Here is a 24970-nt window from a genome sequence, read left to right as displayed (position 1 = left end):
TGTTTATTATTGGTTGCGTCGAGTAACCATGTTAGTCATTATTTTAGTCGACTATTTCTCCCATCAATTGACTACTTTCTTCTTGAAATAGTCATTATAATGAATTGACAATTTCATTATAATCATTTAATGTCCATTAGTCGATTGTTCCTACTATTAGTCGGTTGCTCTTATTGTCAACCGTCAATGGTGACTACCTTCAATTGTAGTTTCTAAAAAGATACTATTATAATAAATTAACATTTTATTACAATAGATTTGCTATTATTTCAGTATTGATCGACTGCTAAGTCGATTGACACACATTTAGTTTTCAAAAGCTTTAGGTTGTCTATTGACTTAGCAATCAATAAATTAGTAATTTAAATTTAGACAATTAGAACAATGACTAATTCAACTTTAAAACTTTTATTTGTATCTAATTTAACCCTCGATGTCCTATGATTACATATTTACTGCATTTATCATTGCACAAATGAAATTCACTAAGTCACGAAAGAAAATCCTTATCTTTAGAATCTTATATGTAGTCTTTTTCACTTTGCTATTTGATCATTCTTGATTTCTAAAAGCTTTTTCTTGCTAAGAATTTATTCACTCCTTGATCTTTCAAAATTTCCTTTTGTTAGGCATTTGATCATCATAATGTTAGGCTTCCTCTTATTATATGTGTAATGTGTCTTGGCCTGCGTACACGTATCACAAAGCATATCAAATTATTGTTTAACCTAACTTTTGTTTGTCTCACGTTAAAATCGATTACATTACACTCAACGATCAGTTCTCTGCTTTTGAATTCAACGCTCTGTAACAGTTTGGGAATGAGAGAGATGCGTTCACTCAACCGCATTCTTGAGCCCTCAGTCCAACGTGGAGTTAATTAATTGGTTCTTTATGGTAAAGCTCCAAGAAACCAAGACATCCTCCTCTCTCTGCCCTATTTATAGGGATCAAATAATGCGCTTACGAAGTATCTCCCTTTCTTCGCTTCTTCCTTTTCCTACACTTTTTGTCGCCTGTCGCACCGCCCCCAGTCATGAACACTCTCCGCTACTCAACTCCGCCTTTGCCCGCCTTGGGAAGCCGTTCAAGAACACCTCGGATCTCAAATCTGGTGACTTCTGCTGTGGATTTTATTTTCTTTGTTGGTCTTTTTTTGGCACGAAGTTCTCCGGATTTAGTTTTCTCGCCCTCCATTTCTTTGTTTAGGGAGTGATGCGAAGTCATCATCGTCGAAGAAACATCACCATGAATGTGAGTGGAACCCTTCTGTTCTTCTGTCAATTTTGTCCTACTTTGTTTCTGCGACTAGTTGTTGAGTTTGAGTATGTTTCATCTGTCTGAGACTTTTCGCTTATTTGTGTTTTGGTTGGTGATCGAGGGATTGAGTTGTCGGGATTTGATTTCGGAGTGTGAGTTGGTATTGAGGGTACTATTGATAGAATTCTCGGATCGATTTCTGACAAATTTAATGTTGGTTAATTTGCTGATGGGTATGGATGAGGGAATAAACAATGCTAAGTTTTTTTTTGTCGGGGTTTTTTCTTTTCTTTCATAAATTGTTCTCTAATTACGTGTTATTATCCTATATCATTTGCTTTCCCTTTATTACAATCGGTAAGGAAACCTTCGATGTGTTCTTTAGCGCAAGGATTCTGAAATCTTTGGTTAATGAAAAACATTTCGGAAGGATAGATTTAATTTGTATGTAAAATCAACTTACTCTTTAAAATGAGGAAGTCATTTCCTAAGGCTGAACTGAATCAAATTTTGAATCATTTGGCATTAATAGTCCGATTGATGCAACTTTGTTCAACCAGTTCCTCTCAGTCTTCATGGTAGTCTTGTTTTAGAATGGTGATGATTGTGCTCCTTAATTCCATCATTTTCCAGTTCTCTCATAACTCCGGTTCGAAAATGGAAAATGCTGATGCTGAAAAATCTGACATATATAGCAATGACATGTCAAAAGCAATGGGTGCTGGTAATCTTTTCAACTTTGTTATGTTGGATAATGATCTATTTCAATTTATTTTAGGTGGATATTTGTTCTAGTTTACCATTTAAAGGGTTTCTCTTGTGCAAATGTGTTCAGCGATGACCTATAGGCATGAGCTTGGAATGAACTATAATTTCATATACCCTAACATGATAGTTGGTTCATGTCTACAGGTTCTCTTCTGGTTTGTATCTTGAATAAATAATATTATTTATTTTATCTTTGATCGAAGTTTGTTTCAATTCAGACTCCACTAGACGTCGATAAACTTCGCAAAATTGGAGTGAGGACTATCTTCTGCTTGCAGCAAAACCCAGATCTTGAGTATCCTGATTGTTCTTTATTAGTGGTGACAGTCTTTTTTTTTTTTTTCAAAATTAGCCTATACATGATTTTAATGGACTAGTTTTACTTGAGGGAGTGTAATTAGGAAATTTTTGAAAAATTGGTGTTTCCTGAAATTACAATGAGCGATTGCAACTCCTCATATGCATCTTAAAATCTTTGATAGAAGAATAATTGAAGTATGCTTCCATCTTGCATGTTCTATAAAGTGGAGTTTACTTGTAATTGCTGAACAAGGCAATTTGAATTCAATAAGGAAACATCTAGTGTTATGAATCCCTTAATAATCTTCCTGTCACAGTGAGAAGGTAAAACTGAATATACATCCTATGGTGAAGACCTGATTTATTATTACAGTTTCATTTCTTGGATTCAGTAATAGTGATTGAGAACATTTTATTAATGCCATTCATATACTTTCCTTTAATGCAGTCAGAAAGATTTGCCTATATGGCTTGTTTCTTTCATTCATATATGCAGATATTTTGGGGTGGATATTGGTGCAATTCGTGAATATGCCTTCAAGTGTGGTGACATTGAGCATATTCGGGCTGAAATTAGGTGAGTTAGGAAATTGTTATTGATGAATTCATAGATCAAACTTATATGATGTATATCATCAACAATAGATTGCTTAAATTAACAACCATATTTTAAATCTGTTGTTTATCACCTGCATTATCATCACAATGATTCAGATTCATAAGGACTATTGTTTTTGCACAACAGGTTCCTACTTTTCATTCCTGGATTTTGATTAGTACTAAAAATAAGTAAAACCAAATAGTATTCATTGGTATAAATTATTCCCTTATATTATTCTATTATTGGTGATGTTGTAGGGATTTTGATGCATTTGACCTGAGGATCAGACTTCCTGAAGTTGTTAGCAAATTATACAAGGCTATTAAGCGCAACCATGGAGTAACTTATGTTCATTGTACAGCTGGTCTTGGAAGAGCACCTTCTGTCATGGTAGGAGACTAATCTGTGCACATCTCATCTTATATCATTCATACTTTGTTTTTCATAAGCATAAGTTAGCGCAAATACTAGTGAGCTCTACAATAAAACTATACCAGTATCCCTTACACCATTGTTTTTTTATGCTATTGACCTTGTTTTTCTTTGTTCTACCTCTATTCCTCCGATCTAATATATTAAACTCTTCTAGCTATAAAATTGATTAGTATTCTCACAGCATGTCAATACCATCTCAGTCTAATATATTGTGACAAATGTGGCTTGATCATAATGAAGATGATGACGAGAATATTGTAAGCAACACTACTGGATCTCAGTTGTGCTTTCTGTCATTGAAGCATTCACACTGCCATACCTACTTGAAGGGTCTAACATTTTGCCTAACTTACAATACATCTTTATATTAAACAATATGATAATATTCTGTGTACATTTTCTCATAAATTTGTTATTGGAGATTGGAGAAGCTGGATTAAGAAATTTTATTGTTTGTACCTTGGTAGGTATGTGAGTTTGTTATGATTACCAAAGAAGGAACTTCTGAGCTACTATTAGTCTTTACATATGAATGGTACTCTATTGTATGTGTGAGAATTTTTCCCTTTAGGAAGTGTGTAGCTATACAACATTCTTTTTATTAATAATTGAAAACTTAACTCTTAAAAGCTAACCTTTAATTGCAGCTGTTGTTATTAAAATAGATTTATGTCATGTGTAAATTATTGTAATTTTTCTTTATGTTTATTAATCTGTAGTTGGCATATATGTTTTGGATTGAAGGCTATAAGCTAAATGAAGGTCACCAACTACTGCAGGTACTATAATAATATTCAGCATGTTACTTTGTCAAGCTTGAGCTGGTGCCTTGATGTAATGTAATAATCTTTCTGTTATGCTTAAAACTTAAAAATAAGATCATTTGGTGCTTAAATATGAATGTAAACAAAAGTGATGAAACCTTGACAAGAACCCAGCTGCACATCAATTAAACATAACAAAGCTTAGGTACTCTGTTGCAATTTTGGGAACATTTATGAAAATATTTGACTCTTGCTAAACAAGACTGCAGCATTGTTTCACTTTGTCTTCTTTTTCATTAATTTTTTTTCTCAGAGTCGACGAGCATGCTTCCCAAAGTTGGATGCAATAAAAAGTGCAACAATTGATATGGTCAGTGGAATCTCTTTGTAAAATCAGTTAGCATAATTCATTTTATCTATTCTGTGAAGAATGGTAACCTTCATTCAGGAAATTGTCGGCTTAATGAGTTTTGTTTCCTATATAAATTGAGTGCTCAGGTGTTTAATCATCAGATGCATATGTTGTCGTAATTGATTATTTTTGTTTCATATTAACAAATCCCTTTTCTTAAACATGAAGATTTACCACTAGTTAATACTCAGTAAATTAAATTAGACCATAGATTGTGCTTTAACTCTCTTATTCTTATAGTTGTTATTTTAACAAACATGCATTATGTTTGTAGCTTACAGGAATATCTAAGAGCCCTGTCACTCTTATGTGGAAAGGTGGTGGATGCTCCTCAGTAGAGATTTCTGGGCTTGACGTTGGATGGGGGCAGGTGTGTTATTTACTATGATTTTAATAAAATAATTTGCAATTATAATCCTGAGTTCTGTTGATTTGTATTTGAATTAATAAATGATATATAGTCACCACTTAATTAAAATTTGCAGCATATTTGTACTTACTTTCAGAGTAATGTAACAGTCAATAGATATTAACAATTTTGTTTGCTTCTGTTCTTTCTTATATAAAATAATCTTTTTGTAGAACTTATTCTCAAGTATCTTTGAATAGCAATACATAAAGCTTACTGATTTTCTTTACCATTTTTCTTTTCCAACATTTCCTCTAGGTTTTCAATCAATTAAAACTTTTCTCCCTATACATGCTGACCCTAGCTCTCGATGCTGCACTATTTGAACAAATTGGATATGATGATTTCCATGCTTCAAACTAAGAATGATAATTTCCATGCTGCACTGTTTAAAAATTGTTATTGAGTAGGTCTGAATGTGCAAGTGACTGAGGAAACTATAGTTTAACATAATTACTAGTGATGGAATTCCTTTTAAATTCAAAAGTATATATATATATATAAAGTTATGTATCATGAAAAGATTTCTTTGATGAATGAATCATGTATTCTTACTTTTTTTCAGAGAATTCCTCTGAGGTTCAATGAGGAACAAGGGGTGTGGATTCTTGAGAAGGAATTAAATGTGAGTATCATTAGTTTCTCTAGTTGAACTTATTAAAATTTCCTTATTACGAACCTTTTGTAATAGTATGTTTTTTCCTCAGTTATGCCTTCATGTTGGGTTTCTTGATTGTTATCTAGTTGAACTTGTAAAAAGTTTATTTTGATATATTGAATTGGTTTCTTGGTTGAGCCAAACTGACTAGAATGTGTTGTAGGTATATAATTAGAACCATCTTCTGAACAGCATATGTTGATTTGAATTTGTGATAGGAGGGACACTACGAGTACAAGTATATAATTGATGGTCAATGGAGGTGCAATGAAAATGAGTTGATGACTTTTCCAAATAGTGATGGTCATGTAAACAACTACGTTGAAGTAAGATATTCCATTCTGAATTCTTACATGGTCTCTGTGTTCAGAAATTAATTGATTGGATGGTGTTTTCTCTTTGGACTGCAGATTGTCAAAAGTGGCATGATTACTGAGGCAATGGATCTAGGCAACCGTTTAGAAAACAAAGATGTCGACCTTACAAAGGAGGAAAGACAGATGATCAAGGACTTATTTGAATCCTTTAATGACTAGCCACCAATTCACAGTCTTATTTTTCTGGAATAAGAATTTTACTTTCCGTTCAGGTGTCACCAATGCAAATTTGCAAATATACTACCAGGCACAGATTAACTACTGTGCATTTGAGGATCAGTGGCACCAATATAAATAGACAAACAAGTTGTATAGGTTTGAAGACGCATCAATTTTGCAGACTTTTGCTCAATACAAGCACAATAAATTGTTTCACTTGCTCTGGTTTGCTGGTCCGTTAATTCCAATCGTCTATTTGCTTTCTTCATTGGCATTTATCTCCATTGCTAATGAATTCTTTTCTTTGCTCGATGTTAGCACAATAAATTCTTCCATTGGCATTCGCCTAATTGATGTGAAAATGTATTGAGTGACAAAACAAACCTCGTGCAAAGCATTCAGATTTAAACATCACGTTCTAAAAATGTTATTCAAACTAAAGTGATCCTAATGCATTGTTGAAGCAAACACAAATGTTAAACAAAAACAAACAAAACATACAAATGTGGAAGTACAACAACCTAATGTCATGGAGAGGTGCAGAATCTGGTGTGGAACTGGAGTTCTCGAGCTAAGTAGCTAGAATTCCAAGAGGATGATCGGTGGTCAAACAGAGGATTGGAGTGGAAGGCATTGTGGGAAGGGGGATCAAACATAAACATGATCTCCAAGATGGATGAATGGAGGAAACTCTGCTCTGCTTGGCGAGGGAGATTATCTACTTACACTAACTACTATGTGCATTAAACATGAAGATTCACCTCTCTTATTACAATATTGTATTAAAGAGAGATAGTATGCCTTAACCTTAAAATCTCTTATCCTAAGGAATAAATTGACTCAAAAGAATGTACAACATTTATACAATTAATTCAACAACCAATGATATTAAGTTAGTTACTAACAATATTAAGTCAATGAGGAGATACTAAAAGGATATATCACATGGAGTGTCTTGATATCTAAAGGGGTTTGTTAGAATTTAAAGGGGCATGATTGACATTGCCATATCATAGCCCATCATTTTGAGTTTTATCTTATTGACAAGTTAATTAGTTGATCATAAGTGAGCTATCAACTTACTAAGGAGCTAGCTAGTTGATTAGACGTCACCTTACTGGATCAATCTTATTAAGAGAAATTTTCAATAATAAATTTAAGATCATATATCACAATTATGGTGACTATATGCATGTCCTACAAATCATATAAATTCTTTAGAATTGATTTTTAAGCAGTGTAGCAAAAATACTATTTATTTAAAAGTATTGTACCTTGCAAGGGTTCATGTTGGAAAATGTCCGATCATATCCAAATCCAAAGATGACTTTCAAGTGACTAAAATGTTACTTGCATGAAAAAGAAAAATTTTCTATGCAAGAACTGCTACATTTTCAAAGAGCTAGAAGATAGACTACATAATGTATGTATGTACGCAATGATGATAGTCAAGGCTCTATGAGAGTTGTTAGACAAAAAAACACAACGTGAAAGATGGTAACTTTAAGTCGCAACAATTTCAAGCACAAAAGCAAAGAGATAAAACAATAAAATCTAATTGTCTGACGTACTCCAAGTTTTGGAGAGAAACTAACAACAGGATATTTTGAAAAGAGGTTGGTCAATATAATTGAAGGCTTCCAACGAAAGCACAACCCCATGCACCTAACTGAACCAAAAACTACTAAGAAGAAAAAGCACCCTAACAATGGCCAAGACCAGAAAATTGCTATTATGAAACAAAACTAAGGAAAGCTTCTTAAGGAAATAGAAATTTAGTTTTTGTAAACAAACAGAAACCACAAGGTCAAGTAGCTAGTGCACCTCATTGAGACAGATTTACAACTAAAGTGGCAAATCATGCTACTCGTACCAAATGTTTAACGATCAGAGATTAATTAACATAAGAGTGACATGGCAAATATATATATGCTAATTAATAAGGAGATGTGTTCTCTTACTACACCAGTATGAAAGTTCTACATGGCAAACTCATCAAAATCCAAGATATATAGGATTAGACAAGATCATACAAAAATCAACAAGTTACGTTGGGAGAATCAACATCTAATTAGGATGAGAAAAAGAAAGTTCAATTAGATTCATCTAGCTGTATGATCAAATTAAAGGCAGAGTACAATAAGTACTTATCTAGCTAGTGAAGTAATTTTACGACTGCCTGCCGGTCTCTCTTATTTTCATTGGTTTATTTTTTTTCATTTTCAACTCGATCATGTTCATTTATTCACATTATATTTTTATAACTCTAAAAAGATGAAATAATAAAAAAGAGAGTACGGGACCAATTAATCTTTGAAGAGTTGGGTAGACTAAATTAAATTAAAGATCTTCAGATTAAATGACATCCACGTCTCCACATATTTTGATTAGTCGCCATCACGTTCACTTCTTCCCCTCGCTCCCTATAAAATGGCAAATTGATTAGAGTTGAAAACATATGCAAAGTTCTATATGCTGAGAGCACTAACGATGGGGAAATTAGGCAATTGGGTGGCGATGGCGGCGGCAGCTGCAGTAGTCATCTTGGCGGTGGCAGGGAGGGTGGAAGGTCGGCGTGGCTACGGGGAGGAGGTGAAGGCGGTGCACATCGCCGGCAAGGTATTGTGCCAGGACTGCCACCAAGGATGGGCGGAGTGGATCGACGGCAAACCCATCAAAGGTACGTACACATTACGATTCTTTGCTTCCAAAATAAGGCACAATCAATTCGATACGTAATTTATATATACACACACACACCACCAGGCGCGAAGGTGGCGGTGACTTGCATGGATTGCCGCGGACGGGCGGTTTACCACGACAGCGACTTCACCGACGAGAAGGGAGAGTTCGAGCTGAAGGTGGTCCGGCAGCGGGCGTACGGGAAGGCAATCGAGGTGGAGGACTGCACGGTGCGACTGGAGTACTCCTCGCCGGACTCCACTTGCAACGTCATGACGGACTTCGGCGGCGGCCGTTCCGGCGTGCGCCCGCACGACCCCTCCGCCTTCCGGAGCGACCTCGTCAAGTACAGTGTTGGGCCATTTTACTTCACCACTCCGGACTGCGATTACCCTGACGCCTCCAATCCTCTTGGCGACGGCGACGACGATTAATTGATCGCTAATTATGCAACATCATACGTTTTGGGATGTCATTTTGGGTTGCAAGTAATTTATGTGAAGTAATTTTGGTTTTGTGATATTATCGATGTACATTGTAATGCAATATGCAATGATGGGATATAATTTGGCAAAAGATATATAAAAAGGCACATTATCATTTTCTAATTATGAAAAAGGTGTTTCATTGTGTTTCCTTTATCAAAACATCAACACTAGATCTCCTCTCCTCTAATTAAGTTGGCTTCTACTGCTTTGATGTCAATCTTCTCCTATTGCTTACCGACCATCATAGATTATTGCCTCTGCTAGTCATCACCCTTAATTGTAGCCAACATATTTAGTTGTCTCTACCCATACGTTTAGGACCTAGCCTGCATATGCAACCTTCATCTAAAAGTAATACGATACATTGCAACAAAACCAAATGATGCATCTATAAAATCTAGTTATCATCTATCAATACGACTAATCAAAGGGTTAACTTGAGTCCAAAGTCAATGTCATTGTGTCTTAGTAGTCACTCGATAAAGTTCTTACAAATGGACAAGAGCTAGGCGACCATCGAAGTCCTCGTCTCAATGAGGATTAGAAGAAGGAAGAAGAAGAGTCAATAATCCAACAATATGACCAAATGAATTTTGACTTCCTCCTCTTATACCAATCCATCCTGTAGGGATCATCCATCATAAAGCTTATAATCCGTTAACAACTCATTAATTTTAATGAACTAGATTATTGGATCTACACATGTAGTCTATACGTTGATAACTTAAATCCCCTTTAATATACAATGTATTAGATCACTTTTATGGAGTTTAATCTTAATGGCAATGATGTGTGATATTAATTCTCATGTTAGCTCACCTAATGAAGATTTAAATCAATAATCTTCCATTTGTACTATATGTGATACCTTATATATTACACAATACCTTAGTTGAGCTCAACAATGTCAAAATTTTATAAATTAAATATCTCTTAAATAATCTAGTTCATTAATTCCATCAATACAAGACTAAAGAGGTCAGAGTCACCTAAATTGTAATAAGATCCAATAGTAATAATAGTACTAACTTCATTAATGATATAGATTCAATGTAGATGTATAATATGAGAATGACACGAAATATGATTTGTACATGTCCATTCTCAACAAGTCCTCTTTATGATCCAAAATATTGTCCAAATCATATTTACTAATATTTTATGTTAAATTATAGTAGTAAATCATTATTGAATCTTATGACTCAAAAATCGAGTCCTACATCATATTTTCAAACATCATATGCAAAACTACAATAATAATCATAATATCTTTATGTCAGAGAGTCAAAATTTTATACACATACATAAGCATTTTATGTATCATAAGCATCATAAGCAAAAAAATAATATATACAGTATTACACCATATACATATTCCCAATAAATAAGAATTTTATCAAAAGAAAGAACCAATATATTTTGATGAAACACTTGGAAGGCAAGCCCTTAGTGAATGGATATGATAACATGGAATCTATTCTTATATGATCTATCATCACTTGACCATTCTTAACTCTTTCTTTAACGGTTAAAAATTTTATGTGGATGTGTTCAAACTTCAACGAATTGTAATTATTCTTGGAATATAATTCTATAGCTTTATTATAACGGTTGATCTTAATAGCTTGTCAATGCCTCTAATGATTTATAATTCTGTGATAAGGTTCCCCATCCATATCCCATGGTTGGATGCTTTATAACAAATTATAAATTTATCTCTATTGTGAAAGTGACTATTAGCGTCCGTTTGATATTTTTCCATGATATAACCTCTTTTGCCAGTATGAAATAATAACTTAAGGTGGACCTCTTGCTATTTAAGCATATAGTAAATTTGAAGTCTAAATATCCAATGTTTTTCAGATGATCTATTTTTTCTTTGTTCTTTAAAAATACCGTATAACCTATTTTACAACTTTTCAATGATCTAGTCCAAAGTTACTTAAATATCTACCTAACATTTCCACTATGTATGTAAAATCCAGCATACATACTTGAACATACATTAAACTCTGGCTCTACTACCGATGTATAAGGGAATTGTTGTATTTTTTTATTTCATGTTCATTGTATGGACATTGTTATAAGTTAAATCTATCACCCTTTGACATAGGTGTATCACCAAGAATATAATTTTGCATGTCATACTAAATGATCACTTTTTTAATATAGGTATTTTGTAAAAGTCTAAGCGTGCTCCTTGAACGATCATGACAAATCTGTAAGCATAAGACAAAGGATGCTTGACCAAGATCTTTCATTTCAAATTCACATGATAGAAATGATTTGATTTTTTATAATAGAATTTTATTACTATTTGCCAGTAAAATATCATCCACATACATAACAAGTATAATAAACTTGCTCCCACTGAACTTGATATATAAGCATTGATCAACGAGATTCTCTTTAAAATCGTATAAAGAAACTACTTGATCAAATGTTCAAAACCATTGATGAGATGCCTACTTTAGACCATAAATGGACTTCTTTAATGTACATACTAGGTACTTTGAATCTCCAAATTTAAAGTTCTTCGACTGCATCATTTATATAGTTTCTTCAATATTTTCATTGAAAAATGTATTCTTAACATCCATTTGGTATAGCTCTAAGTTATAATGAGCTATAAGTGTCATGATTACTCAAGAGAATCTTTCGTCGAAATCAATATTAAAAAAGTTTCCTTGTAATCAATCTCCTACTTTTGAGTGAATCTCTTGGCAACAAGGTGAGTCTTATACTTTTCGATATTGTCTTATGAATCCCATTTGATTTTAAATATCCATGTACAACCAATAGATTTCACCTCTTTAGGCATTCGATAAATTCCCAAATGTTGGTCTACCATGGACTTCATCTCTTCCCTTATGACTCCAATCCACTTTTTCGGATGAAGACATTGTTTGAGTTCATGGAAAGATATGAAATCATCTTCCAATTCTATGCCAAACTCATGTTCCCGAAGATATACATAATCATGAGACATTATAGTTTTTTTTCTCTAATGGATCTCCTTAGTAACACTTGTACTTGAGGTGGTTGAGAGGCATGCTCAACTGTAGGAAGGAATACCTCTATTTGAGCTAATGTACCCTCCATTTGTATTGCAGGTGACATGGAAATATCATTGCCTACTATCCCTATCAATTGTGTAGCCTCCACTGTATGTGTAATGGTTACCATTTCATTATCAACTGTATCAGTAGTTACCATATTAGGATTGTCAATGCTTTCCTCAAATGATAGTTCCTTAACTTTAGTGCTCTCATCATCTTCAATGAATTTGACATTACCCGTCTCAAAAAAAGATTTATTCAAGGGGTTTTAAAAACTTCAAGCTCCTTGACTTTTCAGAGTATCTCACAAAATGATAATTAACAATTCTTTAGTCTAGTTTTCTTTTGTTAGGCCTATAGGGTCTAGCATCAGTTTGACAATCTCAGATATATAAATGCCTAATACTATGCATTTTACCTATCCACAACTCGTATGGAGTTTTCGCTACCGCCATACTAGATATTCTATTGAGTAAGTACACTGTAGTCTTGAGTGTCTCACCACATAAAAACTCCGGTAGAAAAGAAAATATCATTATACTTCTTACTATATTTTACAGGGTTTGATTTCATCGCTCAATTACTGTATTTTGGTGAGGAGTACCAGTATAGTATATTGAGCCATGATCCCACACTTAGTAATATATTCTGCAAATGACCCGAGATATTATTCATCTAATTTGTCAGATCTACCATTGTATTTATCACCATGGTCAGATCTTACGATTTTAATCTTCTTACCTAATTGATTTTTAACTTCAGGTTTGAAGAGTTTGAACATGTTTACGGATTGAGGCTTCTCTTGAATTAGGTACAAAACTCCGCCTGTGATAAGTTTACCTTATCATTGCCGGTCCCAAGCCCGGATAAAGGAGGAGGGTTGCGTTAGGTTGCCAGCCAGCGTTAAACTAAGGCAAACACTCATGAATGGATCCATTAAACTATTGTGTTAATGCTAGGATGTTCCCCGGAAGGAACGCGTTGCAGGGTCCGACTGTAACGTCTCGGCAAGGACCGCTACATCTCCATGAGAACTTGGGTGTAGTGTTAAATGAGCAAAAGTTCTCACACCATAGGTTGGGTAAGAATAAAAATTATAGGAAAATTAATAGTCTAAGATTTGGAACATGGAATATAGGAACCCTTACTGGTAAAACAATGGAGGTAGTAGATACGATGATTAGGAGAAGAATTAGTATTTTGTGTGTACAAGAGACAAAATGGGTAGGCGAAAAGGCAAAGTTGATAGAGAACTCGGGTTATAAGTTATGGTACACAGGGAAGAGTAAAACAAGAAATGGAGTTGGTGTTATTGTAGATAGTTCGTTAAAGGATGAAGTTGTAGGAGTAAATAGAAAGGGGGATAGAATTATAGCTCTCAAAATAGTAGTGGAGAAAGACACTATAAATGTAATTAGTGTATATGCACCTCAAGCAGGATTAGATGAAAATACCAAATCAAGGTTTTGGGATGACCTAGATGAAGTATTACAAAATATTCCATCAAATGAAATGATTTTAATAGGAGGTGATCTAAATGGACATGTTGGAGTGAAAAATGAGGAATATGAGAGGGTGCATGGGGATTATGGGTTTGGAACAAGAAATGAGGAAGGTAAAACTATACTGGATTTTGCGATAGCATATGATCTTATACTAGCTAATACGTTTTTTAAGAAAAGAGAAGAACACTTGATCACATTTAAAAGCGGGAATAATAAATCGCAAATTGACTTTCTTATGGTTAGGAAGAGGGATAGAAAGATTTGTAAAGATTGTAAGGTCATTCCTGGAGAAAGTTTAACTACCCAACATAGGTTAGTAGTATTGGATATACGTCTTAAGCATAATATCCATAAAAAGAAAATATCCACTACTCCTAGAATTAAGTGGTGGAAGTTGAAGGATGAGAAACAAAACATATTTAAGGAGAAGGTAGAAGGACAAGTATTAGGTGAAGTATACGGTGACCCTACTACGACATGGGATAAAATGGTATCAAAGTTGAAAATAATAGCCAAGAGTATACTCGGCGAGTCAAAGGGGCATGTACCACCAAGTAAAGAATCTTGGTGGTGGAATGAGAAAGTACAGGAAAAAGTGAAGGAAAAACGAATAGCCTATAAGAAATTATATATTTGCAAGAATGAAGAAAATTTAAAAAAATATACATTAGCTAAGAAAGAGGCTAAAAAAGCAGTGAATGAAGCTAAAAATACAACTTTTGAGCAGTTATATCGAAAATTGGATACAAAAGAAGGAGAAAAAGACATTTATAAAATAGCTAAAGTGAGAGAGAGGAAGACAAAAGATATTAGCCAAATAAGATGTATTAAAGATGAATGCAATAGGGTATTAGTAAATGATGGAGAAATAAAAGAGCGGTGGAAGAGGTATTTTCATCAACTTTTTAATGAAGGTGTAGGTGATCAACTTAACTTAGGTAATTTAAGCAGGTCAAATGAGTATAGAAATTTAAATTTTTACCGTAGAATTCAAATTTCAGAAGTAGAACAAGCTTTAAACGGAATGAAAAATGGAAAAGCCGTTGGACCAGATGATATCCCGATAGAGGTATGGAAGTGCCTAGGGAAACAAGGTATTGAATGGCTTACAAAATTATTTAACATGATATTGAAAACAAAGAAAATGTCAGATCAATGGAGAGTAAGTACTCTAATTCCCTTATATAAGAATAAGGGGGACGTACAAAATTGTGCAAATTATAGGGGCATTAAATTAATGAGTCATACCATGAAACTTTGGGAAAGAGTAATAGAAAAACGATTAAGGAAAGAGACTATGGTCACCGAAAATCAATTTGGGTTTATGCCTGGTAGGTCGACAATAGAAGCTATACATCTTCTCAGGCAACTAATTGAAAAGTATCGGGGGCAAAAGCAAGATCTACATATGATATTTGTTGATTTAGAAAAAGCTTATGATAGAGTCCCAAGGGAAATTATATGGAGAATTCTAGAAAAGAGGGGTGTTAGCGTAGTATATATTGACCTAATTAAGGATATGTATGAGGAAGTAACGACTAGAGTGAAGACTTCAGGCGGATTAACTGAAGCATTTCCAATAAAGATAGGGTTACATCAAGGGTCAGCTCTAAGTCCTTATCTTTTTACACTAATCATGGATGAACTTACTGGACACATTCAAGATACCGTACCATGGTGCATGTTGTTTGCAGATGATATTGTATTGGTAGATGAGACACGTGAGGGAGTAAATGCTAAATTAGAATCTTGGCGAGAAACACTAGAAGAGAAAGGTTTTAGGCTTAGTAGAGTAAAGACAGAATATATGGAATTTAAGTTTAGCAATATTGAACGTAATGAGACAAGTATTAAAATAGGAGATGATGAGTTGTCTGGAACTGAGAGTTTTAAATATTTAGGATCATTTTTGCAAGCCGATGGAGGGATTGAGAGAGATGTCTTACATAGAATACAAACAGGATGGTTGAAGTGGAGGAGAGCATCAGGTGTTTTATGTGATCGTAAAGTGCCTCTAAAACTTAAAGGAAAGTTCTATAAAACGGCAGTTAGACCTGCCATGTTATATGGCGCTGAATGTTGGGCTATGACTCGAGCACATGAGCAAAAGATGAGAGTTGCGGAGATGAGGATGTTAAGATGGATGTGTGGACATACGAAGATGGACAGAATAAGAAATGAGAGCATTAGAGAGAAAGTTGGAGTTGCATCTATTGAGGAAAAACTCCGTGAGACACGTTTAAGGTGGTACGGACATGTACTTAGACGACCGATAAATGCTCCAGTTAGGCGGTGTGAAACTATGACAAATACGCATATCAAACGAGGGCGAGGTAGACCAAAAAAGACTTGGTTAGCAACAATAAAACAAGATAAAATTTATTTAAATATAAATGATGATATAATAGGAGATAGAGCTCAATGGCGTAAAAGGATCCATATAGCCGACCCCACTTAGTGGGATAAGGCTTGGTTGTTGTTGTTGTTGTAGGCGAAACTTGCGTGAGGCTGGGAACGGCACGGGCGTGCCAATTGGCACGGCCCGGGCGTGTCCGGCTCTGGAAAGGCAATGGACTAGGCGTGCTGGTGTTGGGCACGCCCGTGCCAATTGGCACGGGCAGGGCGTGCCAAGCACTGGCGGAGTCCTGCGTTGCGGCTGGGAACGACACGGGCGTGCCAATTGGCACGGCCCGGGTGTGTCAGACTCTGGAAGGGCGTTGACGAGGCGTGCGGGCTGATTGGCACGGACGTGTCATTCGGCACGGCCAGGGCGTGTCAAGCAGCGAAGAGACATGTCTCTCCAAGCCCTGGTATAAATAGGAGTGGAAGGAAGGAGAGAGGGGAAAAGACTTTCATTCTCTCTTCCTCTTTTCCCTTCCACTGAAACCCTAGAAGGCTCTCCCAAGGATACCACCCTCTACTGGGACCAAGAGTTCGGGAGAAATCCAAGCGAAGGAATCTACGCTTACTCTTCGGATTAAGGGCACCCTACGATTAGAGAAGGCGGATTCCAGCGGAAGGATGTAAGTATCCTCTCGCCTGCAGTATAATCGCTATCGTATGGCTTCTTGAATGATTATTTTGGAAAAATCACAAGAACTTCCCTTGGAAGTTTCGGCCAAGAGAGGTTTAGGGTCCAAGAGAAGGATTTTGACCAAACCTTGATGCAAGCTAGTACCCTTAGGGGTTATATGAATACATGTGTTGTTTTCCCTAATTTTGTGATGATGAAAAACATGATTAGGGCACCCTATAGATTTCGGCCCCCAGGCTATGACTTGAGGTGTTGCATGCTATGTACGAGAGGTGTTTGTATGAATGCTTGGGAGAACCCAAAACTCTAATTTCTCCACCCTTGATTTTCAACCAAAGCATGGAAGATTAAGGTTTAGGTTTCATGACTATCCCGTTATGTAATCTATGTTTAATATGTTGATTAACATGTGGTATGGTATGCATGCAAGGTGTTTGTGTGAATGCTTGACTACAAAACCTTAAATCCCCTGCTTACCATTTTCGGCCAACCCTAGACTTAGGATTTGTAAGAATGATATTAACCTAGGGAGCATGCTACCACTTACACGATATGACTATGTTATGTGGCTGAATGTGATGTGTATGATAACATGTTTGAAAGGATGCTCCATTATGAATGGGATCAAGAGCACCCCTTGTGTGGTGTGTCCCTAGGGGATCATGAGCACCCTTGAAGAGTGGTGTGTCCCTTGAGAGTGGAATAGGAGCACTCCTTAGCATTGATATATATATATACAAGCATGTTAAGTACTTTACTTTGAAAGTTGTGTACCCGACTCGGAAGGGGGTCGTTAAATAAATCCTGTGTATATGGTAACTAAGGACATGGCACGAGGTAGGACGGAAGAGTCCTGCTCTAATGAGTTGGTGGCTCGCTACCCCAACTCATTAGGGAACGCGCTATATGAGGTACAACAACTGGGCCCAATGAGATGGATGTATTTTAAGTATTATCCGTTATGGAACTCATTTTGAAAAGCATCCTTACTTATGTGATGATTATGCATGAGTTGTTCTATAATGATACTTAGAAATACTTGATGTTAGTGATGCTTGATGCTTATGATGCTACGATGTTTATGTTGCTGATCTTGGTTATTGTGTACATGATGTATATTACTTTGATGGATTTTGCGAGTAGGACAGGATCCTTACTAAGCGTTTGCTTATTAGTTTTATTGTATCTTATGCTGCAGATAGCGGTAAGAAACATATAAACTGAAGGAAGAGGCAGAAGGGCTGATGTGTGGGGATGGTGGCTCGGGAAAGAGAAAAGATTCTCATATCTACTTATTTTGTTTAGAATCTTCGTTGCTTCCGCTTCACAAGTTTTTAATGTACTCTGATGGCATGTTTTTGACTATGAATACGCTACTACTGTCATGTTAGATGTTTTGATGGAATTAACTCTATACTTGAGGATGTTTAGAATTGAACTGATACATGTGAATACATATAGAAAGATACTATCATCTAACTCCTGTCGTACACATGCTAGTTATAATGCTTTAGACTTCCTATTTCAATTGCTTATGAATACTCCTTCAATGCTATGTCTAAACTATTAAATTAGAGTACTTGCAGTATGTTATGTCCCTGATCATGCCATGCTTAGATTAGTAAATCATGCTGTTAGATAATTGACATGTTAGATTGTAAACACCACTTGGTGGTTGTTTTCCTTCACGCAGGGTGAGTCTTGCATGTTTAGTTTTATTTTGTTGCAAATTTTATGCTAATGATTATGGATGAATTGACATGTTAGATTGTAAACATTTCTTTTTACAAAAGTAACAAATTGGGTCACATTGGTGCCTTGAAGCCCCAATTGTAGGTTATTTTTCCTTACTCTTAGCATTATCCTTTTGCCTTTTCTTGCTTGAGTGCTTGAAGATGCAAAATGTTATGAGATGTATCATGCCTTGATCTATCTTTTTCATGTACACACTGAGCTATAAGTTTATTTAGTGTCCACTTCTTCTTTTGAATATTGTAGCTAATTTTAACGGGAGTGAATTGTGTAGACAGAGATTAGGACTAGGTTCACAAGAACACTTTTGGACATTTTTAGCTTTAGAGTCCTAAGTCTTATAATCAAATTTGACATCTCCATAATATACTCTTTAATGCTACCCTTCCTATTATACTGCATGAACATTAACTTTGTGAGAAGTGTAGTAATTTCAACCTTTTCGTTCTAGGCAAATCAACCTATTAATTCCTTAAGAAAAGTCTTAGCATCCTCATTATTAGTAATCGAGCCTCTAATGAATTCTGTAATAGACATTTTTATGATTTTGAGACTCATGTGATTTGGTTGCTCCTACTTTTTAAATATCATCTTTTGATCCACGGTGCTTTTGGTAGATAAAAGTGCAGGACAATCATGCCTAATGCAAAGTCTAGATTCATACAATCTAAAAGTACCATAATATGTTATGTTCATTGTCCAAAGTTTATATCAGTAAGCACAGGTATGTTATTTAAATTTACAAATATTGAGAGTGTTACACAAATAAAAATAAAGAACATAACTCAATTTACAATCAAAGCATGCATATTTATAGATGTGCAGTAAAAATAAGTGCAACATTCAAAATATACAACTGTATGAGCATTTATTAAGATACCAAGTGCAACATTACATTAAGTCTTTAGAGTAAAATACAATTTGCTAATAGTACTTCAAATTGTTCATAATTACTTTCATCTGTCGCATAACACATATTTCCTTGGGCCAACACATTATGTGCAGATTAACCTTATATATGAGCCTCCTTAGTTAGTTTATATTTTCAAGCATCACTCACAACACTTCTAAGCAACCACACAATGTGGATTCCTTTGGGCTGACACACTACAAGCATCATTAATAAGTTGGACTTGATTTGTAAGCTTGTTTAAACATATATCTAACATAAAGAATGATTTTCCTTTCGGATAATCATCTTTAGAATAAATATACATCCATCTATGCAAATACCCAAGCCTACCCAATAGTTATAACTTTGGCAAAAATATTGGTTCAATAAGCAACAAGTGCGAAGATAGATATAAAAAAATCTTAAGAAAACTTAGCCAATTAGATAATAGTTGATTGTTATCAGTTATCAATCGACTGCCCTTAAAGATTAATCGAATGATACTCCTTATGTGCCAATTTCTCGGACAACAATTGATTTTTAGTTATCGACAGTTAATTGCTTCACAACAATCGAGTTTGTTAATTGAGTTAGAAGACTTCTGTGCACAAGTTCATCCTCACCAGTCAACTGTTTCTTGAAAACCTTTTGTGGACAATCTCATGAACATCAATCGATTGGTGCCTTATAGAAATCGATTGATATTCTTCAGTCGAATGCTCCAATTGACTTAAAGACCTTTTGTACACAACGTTGTGAACAAAATTCACCTTTAGTAATCGTTTGATATATATCAGTCGAATGCTCTAATCAATTTGGAATCATTATGTATGTAACTTTAGGCTTAACAGTTGATTGGTGCTTTATAATAATCGACTGATATGCATCAGTTGAATGCTCTAATTGACTTGAAATGATTCTGTATCCAAATTTGCTCTTCCTAATTAATTGGTACTCTATAGCAGTCGACTACCGCTCACATAACTTGAATTTATATTTTTTGTACATGATATTTTAGTGTGAGAACAATGTGGTAAACCCTAATACCAACGCCATTTTTTATGCTCTACAGCAGTTTGGTTGGACAAGACAAAGGACAAAATAGTGGATTTTGTCCTAGGAAGACGAAATGAACCAAATTAGTTTATTCTTGATGAAAGATATTTTAGTAGATCGAAAACAATAATGAGCTTTTTCTTATAAAAACTAATTGAACAAAATTAATTTGGTTCAAATTGAGTGTTTTGGTTATTGAACCAAACAATTTAGTTTTGAGTCAAATTAAATCAATCTCGTTTGATTTAAATCGAATTCAAGTTAATCGCCATATGAGTTTTTGTTATCAAGCTAAGAATAGGATTTTTGGATTGGATCCAAATCCAACAAGATATTGTATAAGATATAATATTAAAAAAAAATAAATGATTGACATTAAATCTTAATAATTAAGGTCGATTACAATCATTTAAATCTTATTTAAACTCGATTTATTACACTGCCCAGTCCGATTTACTAAAATGGACCCATTCGCTACAGGATTAAACCCGATTCAACCCCTGCTTTCGATTTTCTCCGCTCGACCGCCGCGCGCACACACGGGATTGCGATTTCTCCATGATCCCGTTTCTGCCGGCGACGCCGTCTCAAATCTCCTCGCAATCCCGTGTCCACCAGCGAAAATATTGTGAGGAACGCGATATAAAGCTACCCCGGGCCGCGTAGGAGGAAGGAGGAAAAACCCTAGCGCCGCCACTCCTTTCTTCTTCATCGCTGAAGTAATAGCTTAGCTTCGTCGCCGAACGCCAGAGTTGCTGCCTGATTCGCCGATTGATCCTCTTCCGCCTGCAGCTAACCGCCGAAAGAGATCTCCTCTGGTCGCTTCTCCTATGCACGCGCGTACTGCGCTGCCATGGCCAGAGGTGCTGCCACTGCCAGAGTTACCGCTGGGATGTCAGGCTGCCGGAGTTGCTGTCGGGACGCTAGGCTGTCGGAGTCACTACCAGGACCTCGGATTGTCATAGGGGTTTCGTTGTTGGAAGATCGTGTGGTTCTGGATAATTTCCATCTTTACTGGAAAGTGTTCCTGTTGTTTTCCCTACGCTGTAACTACCCTGGGAATTAGATTGCCGGTGATAGTTAGAAAACTCTGAAAACGAATGTGACATGTGTTGTTGCATATTTTTGATATTAGAGTTTTTTCTCGAAGTCGTCCAGAAGAGTACTTGGTATGGATCATCGGTAGAGGCAAAACTTTGACAGAGCCGCTTGATTGCTGTCATTCCCGTTGAGCGTTATACGTCACGTACACGTAGAATAAATCATTATTTAAAAATAAAAATTTTCAATTATGCTATGTATCTACTGTATCCTGCATGCGTGTGTTCGAGTGTGATAATAATTAGCTTTAATTATTATTTTATTTTCATTGCATATGTTTGTGAAACGTGTAAATACATGCAACGCATTGGGCCGATCCCAACTGGGCCGATCCCAACGTAACAATCATAGGGGATTTGCCCCTCAACTTGATCATGTGGAGATTCCTACAAATCACTTCGTTTTGAATGGATTACAAATCACACACACACACACACTATGCATCCTTCACTAAGCAAATTGCAGGTCATCTTCCTTATATAGTATATATTTATGGATTAATTGATAAATTAAATTAAAAATATTGGTAAGAGAATAATAGAGAAAGATGTCGTATAATAGAAGTTTAAGAGAAATTTGTGATAAGAGATTAATGATATTAAGTGTAGAAAATTATGACTTTTACTATCTACTATTCTTTGGACTCTTATGAGATATATCATTTTACATCATGCCCTTCTTTCTTATATCCACTTTGCATTTTTATGCTAAATTTTGGAGTTTTTTTGACCTCTAGATTATTTGTTGAGATATATTCATAATACTAGCGGAATTTCTTCATATGGTATGCATTTAGCTAGTTTACTTAGCTTTTATATATATTTTACTTTGACACTATTGCATTTCACAGTGGTAAGTGAAGCTAACTTCACGGCAAGCCTAGTTTGATCGTTCGGAGCATGACACCTACTATGTCCTCATCTATATTTAAATAGATTTTATTTTATTTATTATTTCTAAACAAGTCTTCTTTGGTCTCTCTTCCTCGATTAATGTACATATTTATTATGGTCTCACATCACCTAATTAAGACATTTATTAGTCGCCTAAGATCATTTTCATATCATCTTATAAATGTGTGTCGTGGAATTTTTTCTCAATAGGTGTAAGCGTGACTTTCTTTCTAATATTCTCATTCCTTATTCTATTTATCTTTGTATATTCGTATATCCACTTTAACATGCTTATCTATGCGACTCTCATCTTCTGCTCGTGTGTTCACTTCATAGCGATCTAACTGTAATTTTATAAAATTTCCTTCTAAGTTTATGATTTGACATAGACAACTAATACAGTCGAGTGTTGATGGAGTTGACTCAAAGTCGACTTGACATCAAATCAAAACAAGATGTTGCTAGTGTTTGAGTGATAGGTGACTAATGTTATGATTAGTTAGTTGGTCAGTCGATTGAGGATCAATAAAACTAAATGACATATTATGGTTTGGAGAGCAGTTAAGTCGATTGATAGATCAATCGGCTAATGCTATAATTAGTCGATTGAGGATCAAATGGAACCGAATAATACGACATGATTATGGAGAGCAGTTGCTAGTACTTTGATCCTTCAACTCGGATCAAATAAACTAAACAATATGATACATCTTTGGAATGCAATTGACTAGAGTGATAAACTAGTGGATTAATGTTATAATAGGAAATAAAAAAGGAGTCGTTGAGCAGATAAGTTTGAGGTGTATGATCAGATTTGCAACAAATTTTGTGCATCAGTCGATTGATGCACAAAAGCAGTTGAATGATGGTTATGTGAAAAAAAGAACACATGCACTTGAATCTAATTACATCTTTGGAAAGCAATTGACTAGAGTATAAACTAATGGATTAATGGTATAATAGGAAATAAAAAAAGGAGTCATTGAGAGGATAAGTTTGAGGTGTACGATCAGGTTTGCAATAAATTTTGTGCATCAATCGACTGATACACAAAAGCAGTTGAATGATGGTTATGCGAAAAAAAGAACACATGCACTTGAATCTAATTACATCTTTGGAAAGCAATTGACTAGAGTATAAACTAATGGATTAATGGTATAATAGGAAATAAAAAATAGGAGTCCTTGAGAGGATAAGTTTGAGGTGTACGATCAGGTTTGCAATAAATTTTGTGCATCAATCGACTGATACACAAAAGCAGTTGAATGATGGTTATGCGAAAAAAAGAACACATGCACTTAAATCTAATGAAGCTATAAATACATAACATTGGATGTTAGGCCAAGGTTAACAACCATGAATAACAATGCTCTAAAGCCTTCAGGAATCTCACTCAAGTTCCTTTTCTTCTTCTTTTTGTATTCTTCTCTTCTTTATAAAACTTTCCATCCATTGTAAGAACAAGAATTATAAGAGGTTTCTCAGTCTTCAATACTAATGAGAAAAAATATAGGAATCTTTGAGGAGTAATCCTCCTAAAGGATCATAGTCCGCGGAGTAAAAGTCTAGGGCTGTTGAACCATGTTACATCGTTGTCTTTTGTATGCATTTTATTTTATTTTGTGTTTTTGTTTCATTATTGTTTTTGCATATTTCCGCTGCACGTACTAACATTATAGAAAACAAACACAAGCAACACAGGTGAAAGAGTCTATTCAATCCCCAATAGCCTCTCTTTACAATCCAACAACTATATTCCTCTTGTTGATACGACTAGAAATCATTTCTTTTAACTTTAAAGACAACCAAAATTATACCCCATGCCAATCACATTGCCCATCCTCGAATCCTAACTAAAAGTAGAAGTGATATTGGATGTTATGAAATGATGCAAGGATGTAGCAAGTTTACTAGATGGATAATAAGCAACATAGAAATTTTAGCATTTTAAAGACAGTGGATAGAGGAAATAAAAATTAATGAGAAATATTCCTAATGCTCTTAACTTGCATGATCCGTTGACTATTCTAATATTGGAAAGACATGCTAGTTGTGTGTGTAAGAACAAAGAAAGATATGTTACTCAAAATGTGCTCAAAGGCCTTTGAATTTATAATCCAAGAGGATGATCCATATGTGTGGAATAAATGGACATTAGATGTACGATATGGATTAGAAGGCTAACTGGATGAGATAAGGCAATGGTTTCAACTTAGAATTGAAGGAAACATAAATACTCTTCATTATCAAATGCAACATTAGAATAAAATCTAAAGTGGGTGTGAATTGATGTACTCTCCTAAAGAGTAGCATTTGATCAGGCCATATGAACCATGGAGAGAGTAGCAAATATTCTAGACATGCC

At 35.1% G+C, this 24970-nt stretch overlaps 2 protein-coding genes across 2 annotated transcripts; both read left to right on the top strand.

Annotated features, from left to right (window-relative positions):
- The first annotated feature begins 985 nt into the window (after positions 1-985).
- LOC141833788 (phosphoglucan phosphatase DSP4, amyloplastic-like) lies at positions 986-6359 on the top strand. Its single transcript, XM_074721284.1, has 13 exons — positions 986-1114; positions 1210-1254; positions 1894-1984; positions 2096-2172; positions 2247-2323; positions 2825-2905; positions 3187-3319; positions 4084-4143; positions 4442-4498; positions 4815-4910; positions 5515-5574; positions 5826-5933; positions 6018-6359. The coding sequence occupies exons 1-13, from the start codon at positions 1037-1039 to the stop codon at positions 6141-6143; spliced, it is 1089 nt and encodes a 362-aa protein (XP_074577385.1). The 5' UTR covers positions 986-1036; the 3' UTR covers positions 6144-6359.
- A 2283-nt stretch (positions 6360-8642) lies between these two features.
- On the top strand, positions 8643-9259 carry LOC141834047 (proline-rich protein 3-like). The gene is made up of 2 exons (XM_074721504.1): positions 8643-8823; positions 8910-9259. The coding sequence occupies exons 1-2, from the start codon at positions 8661-8663 to the stop codon at positions 9257-9259; spliced, it is 513 nt and encodes a 170-aa protein (XP_074577605.1). The 5' UTR covers positions 8643-8660.
- Positions 9260-24970: the final 15711 nt, after the last annotated feature.

This window comes from Curcuma longa, chromosome 8 (genome assembly GCF_044706935.1).
Source record: "Curcuma longa cultivar G26 ecotype Majalengka, Jawa Barat chromosome 8, ITB_CL_G26_1.1, whole genome shotgun sequence".
In the NCBI taxonomy this organism is placed as follows: Eukaryota; Viridiplantae; Streptophyta; class Magnoliopsida; order Zingiberales; family Zingiberaceae; genus Curcuma; species Curcuma longa.
The sequence above is the reverse complement of the archived record's forward strand: the minus strand, read 5'-3'. Positions and strand labels throughout refer to the sequence as shown.

Excerpts from the sequence above, each read along its gene's own strand:
- LOC141833788 (XM_074721284.1), top strand. The coding sequence starts at position 1,037 with ATGAACACTCTCCGCTACTCAACTCCGCCTTTGCCCGCCTTGGGAAGC. Across the intron at positions 1,115-1,209 it reads CACCTCGGATCTCAAATCTG|GGAGTGATGCGAAGTCATCA; the intron begins GTGACTTCTGCT and ends TTCTTTGTTTAG. Across the intron at positions 2,324-2,824 it reads CAGCAAAACCCAGATCTTGA|ATATTTTGGGGTGGATATTG; the intron begins GTATCCTGATTG and ends TCATATATGCAG.
- LOC141834047 (XM_074721504.1), top strand. The coding sequence starts at position 8,661 with ATGGCGGCGGCAGCTGCAGTAGTCATCTTGGCGGTGGCAGGGAGGGTG. Across the intron at positions 8,824-8,909 it reads CGACGGCAAACCCATCAAAG|GCGCGAAGGTGGCGGTGACT; the intron begins GTACGTACACAT and ends ACACACCACCAG.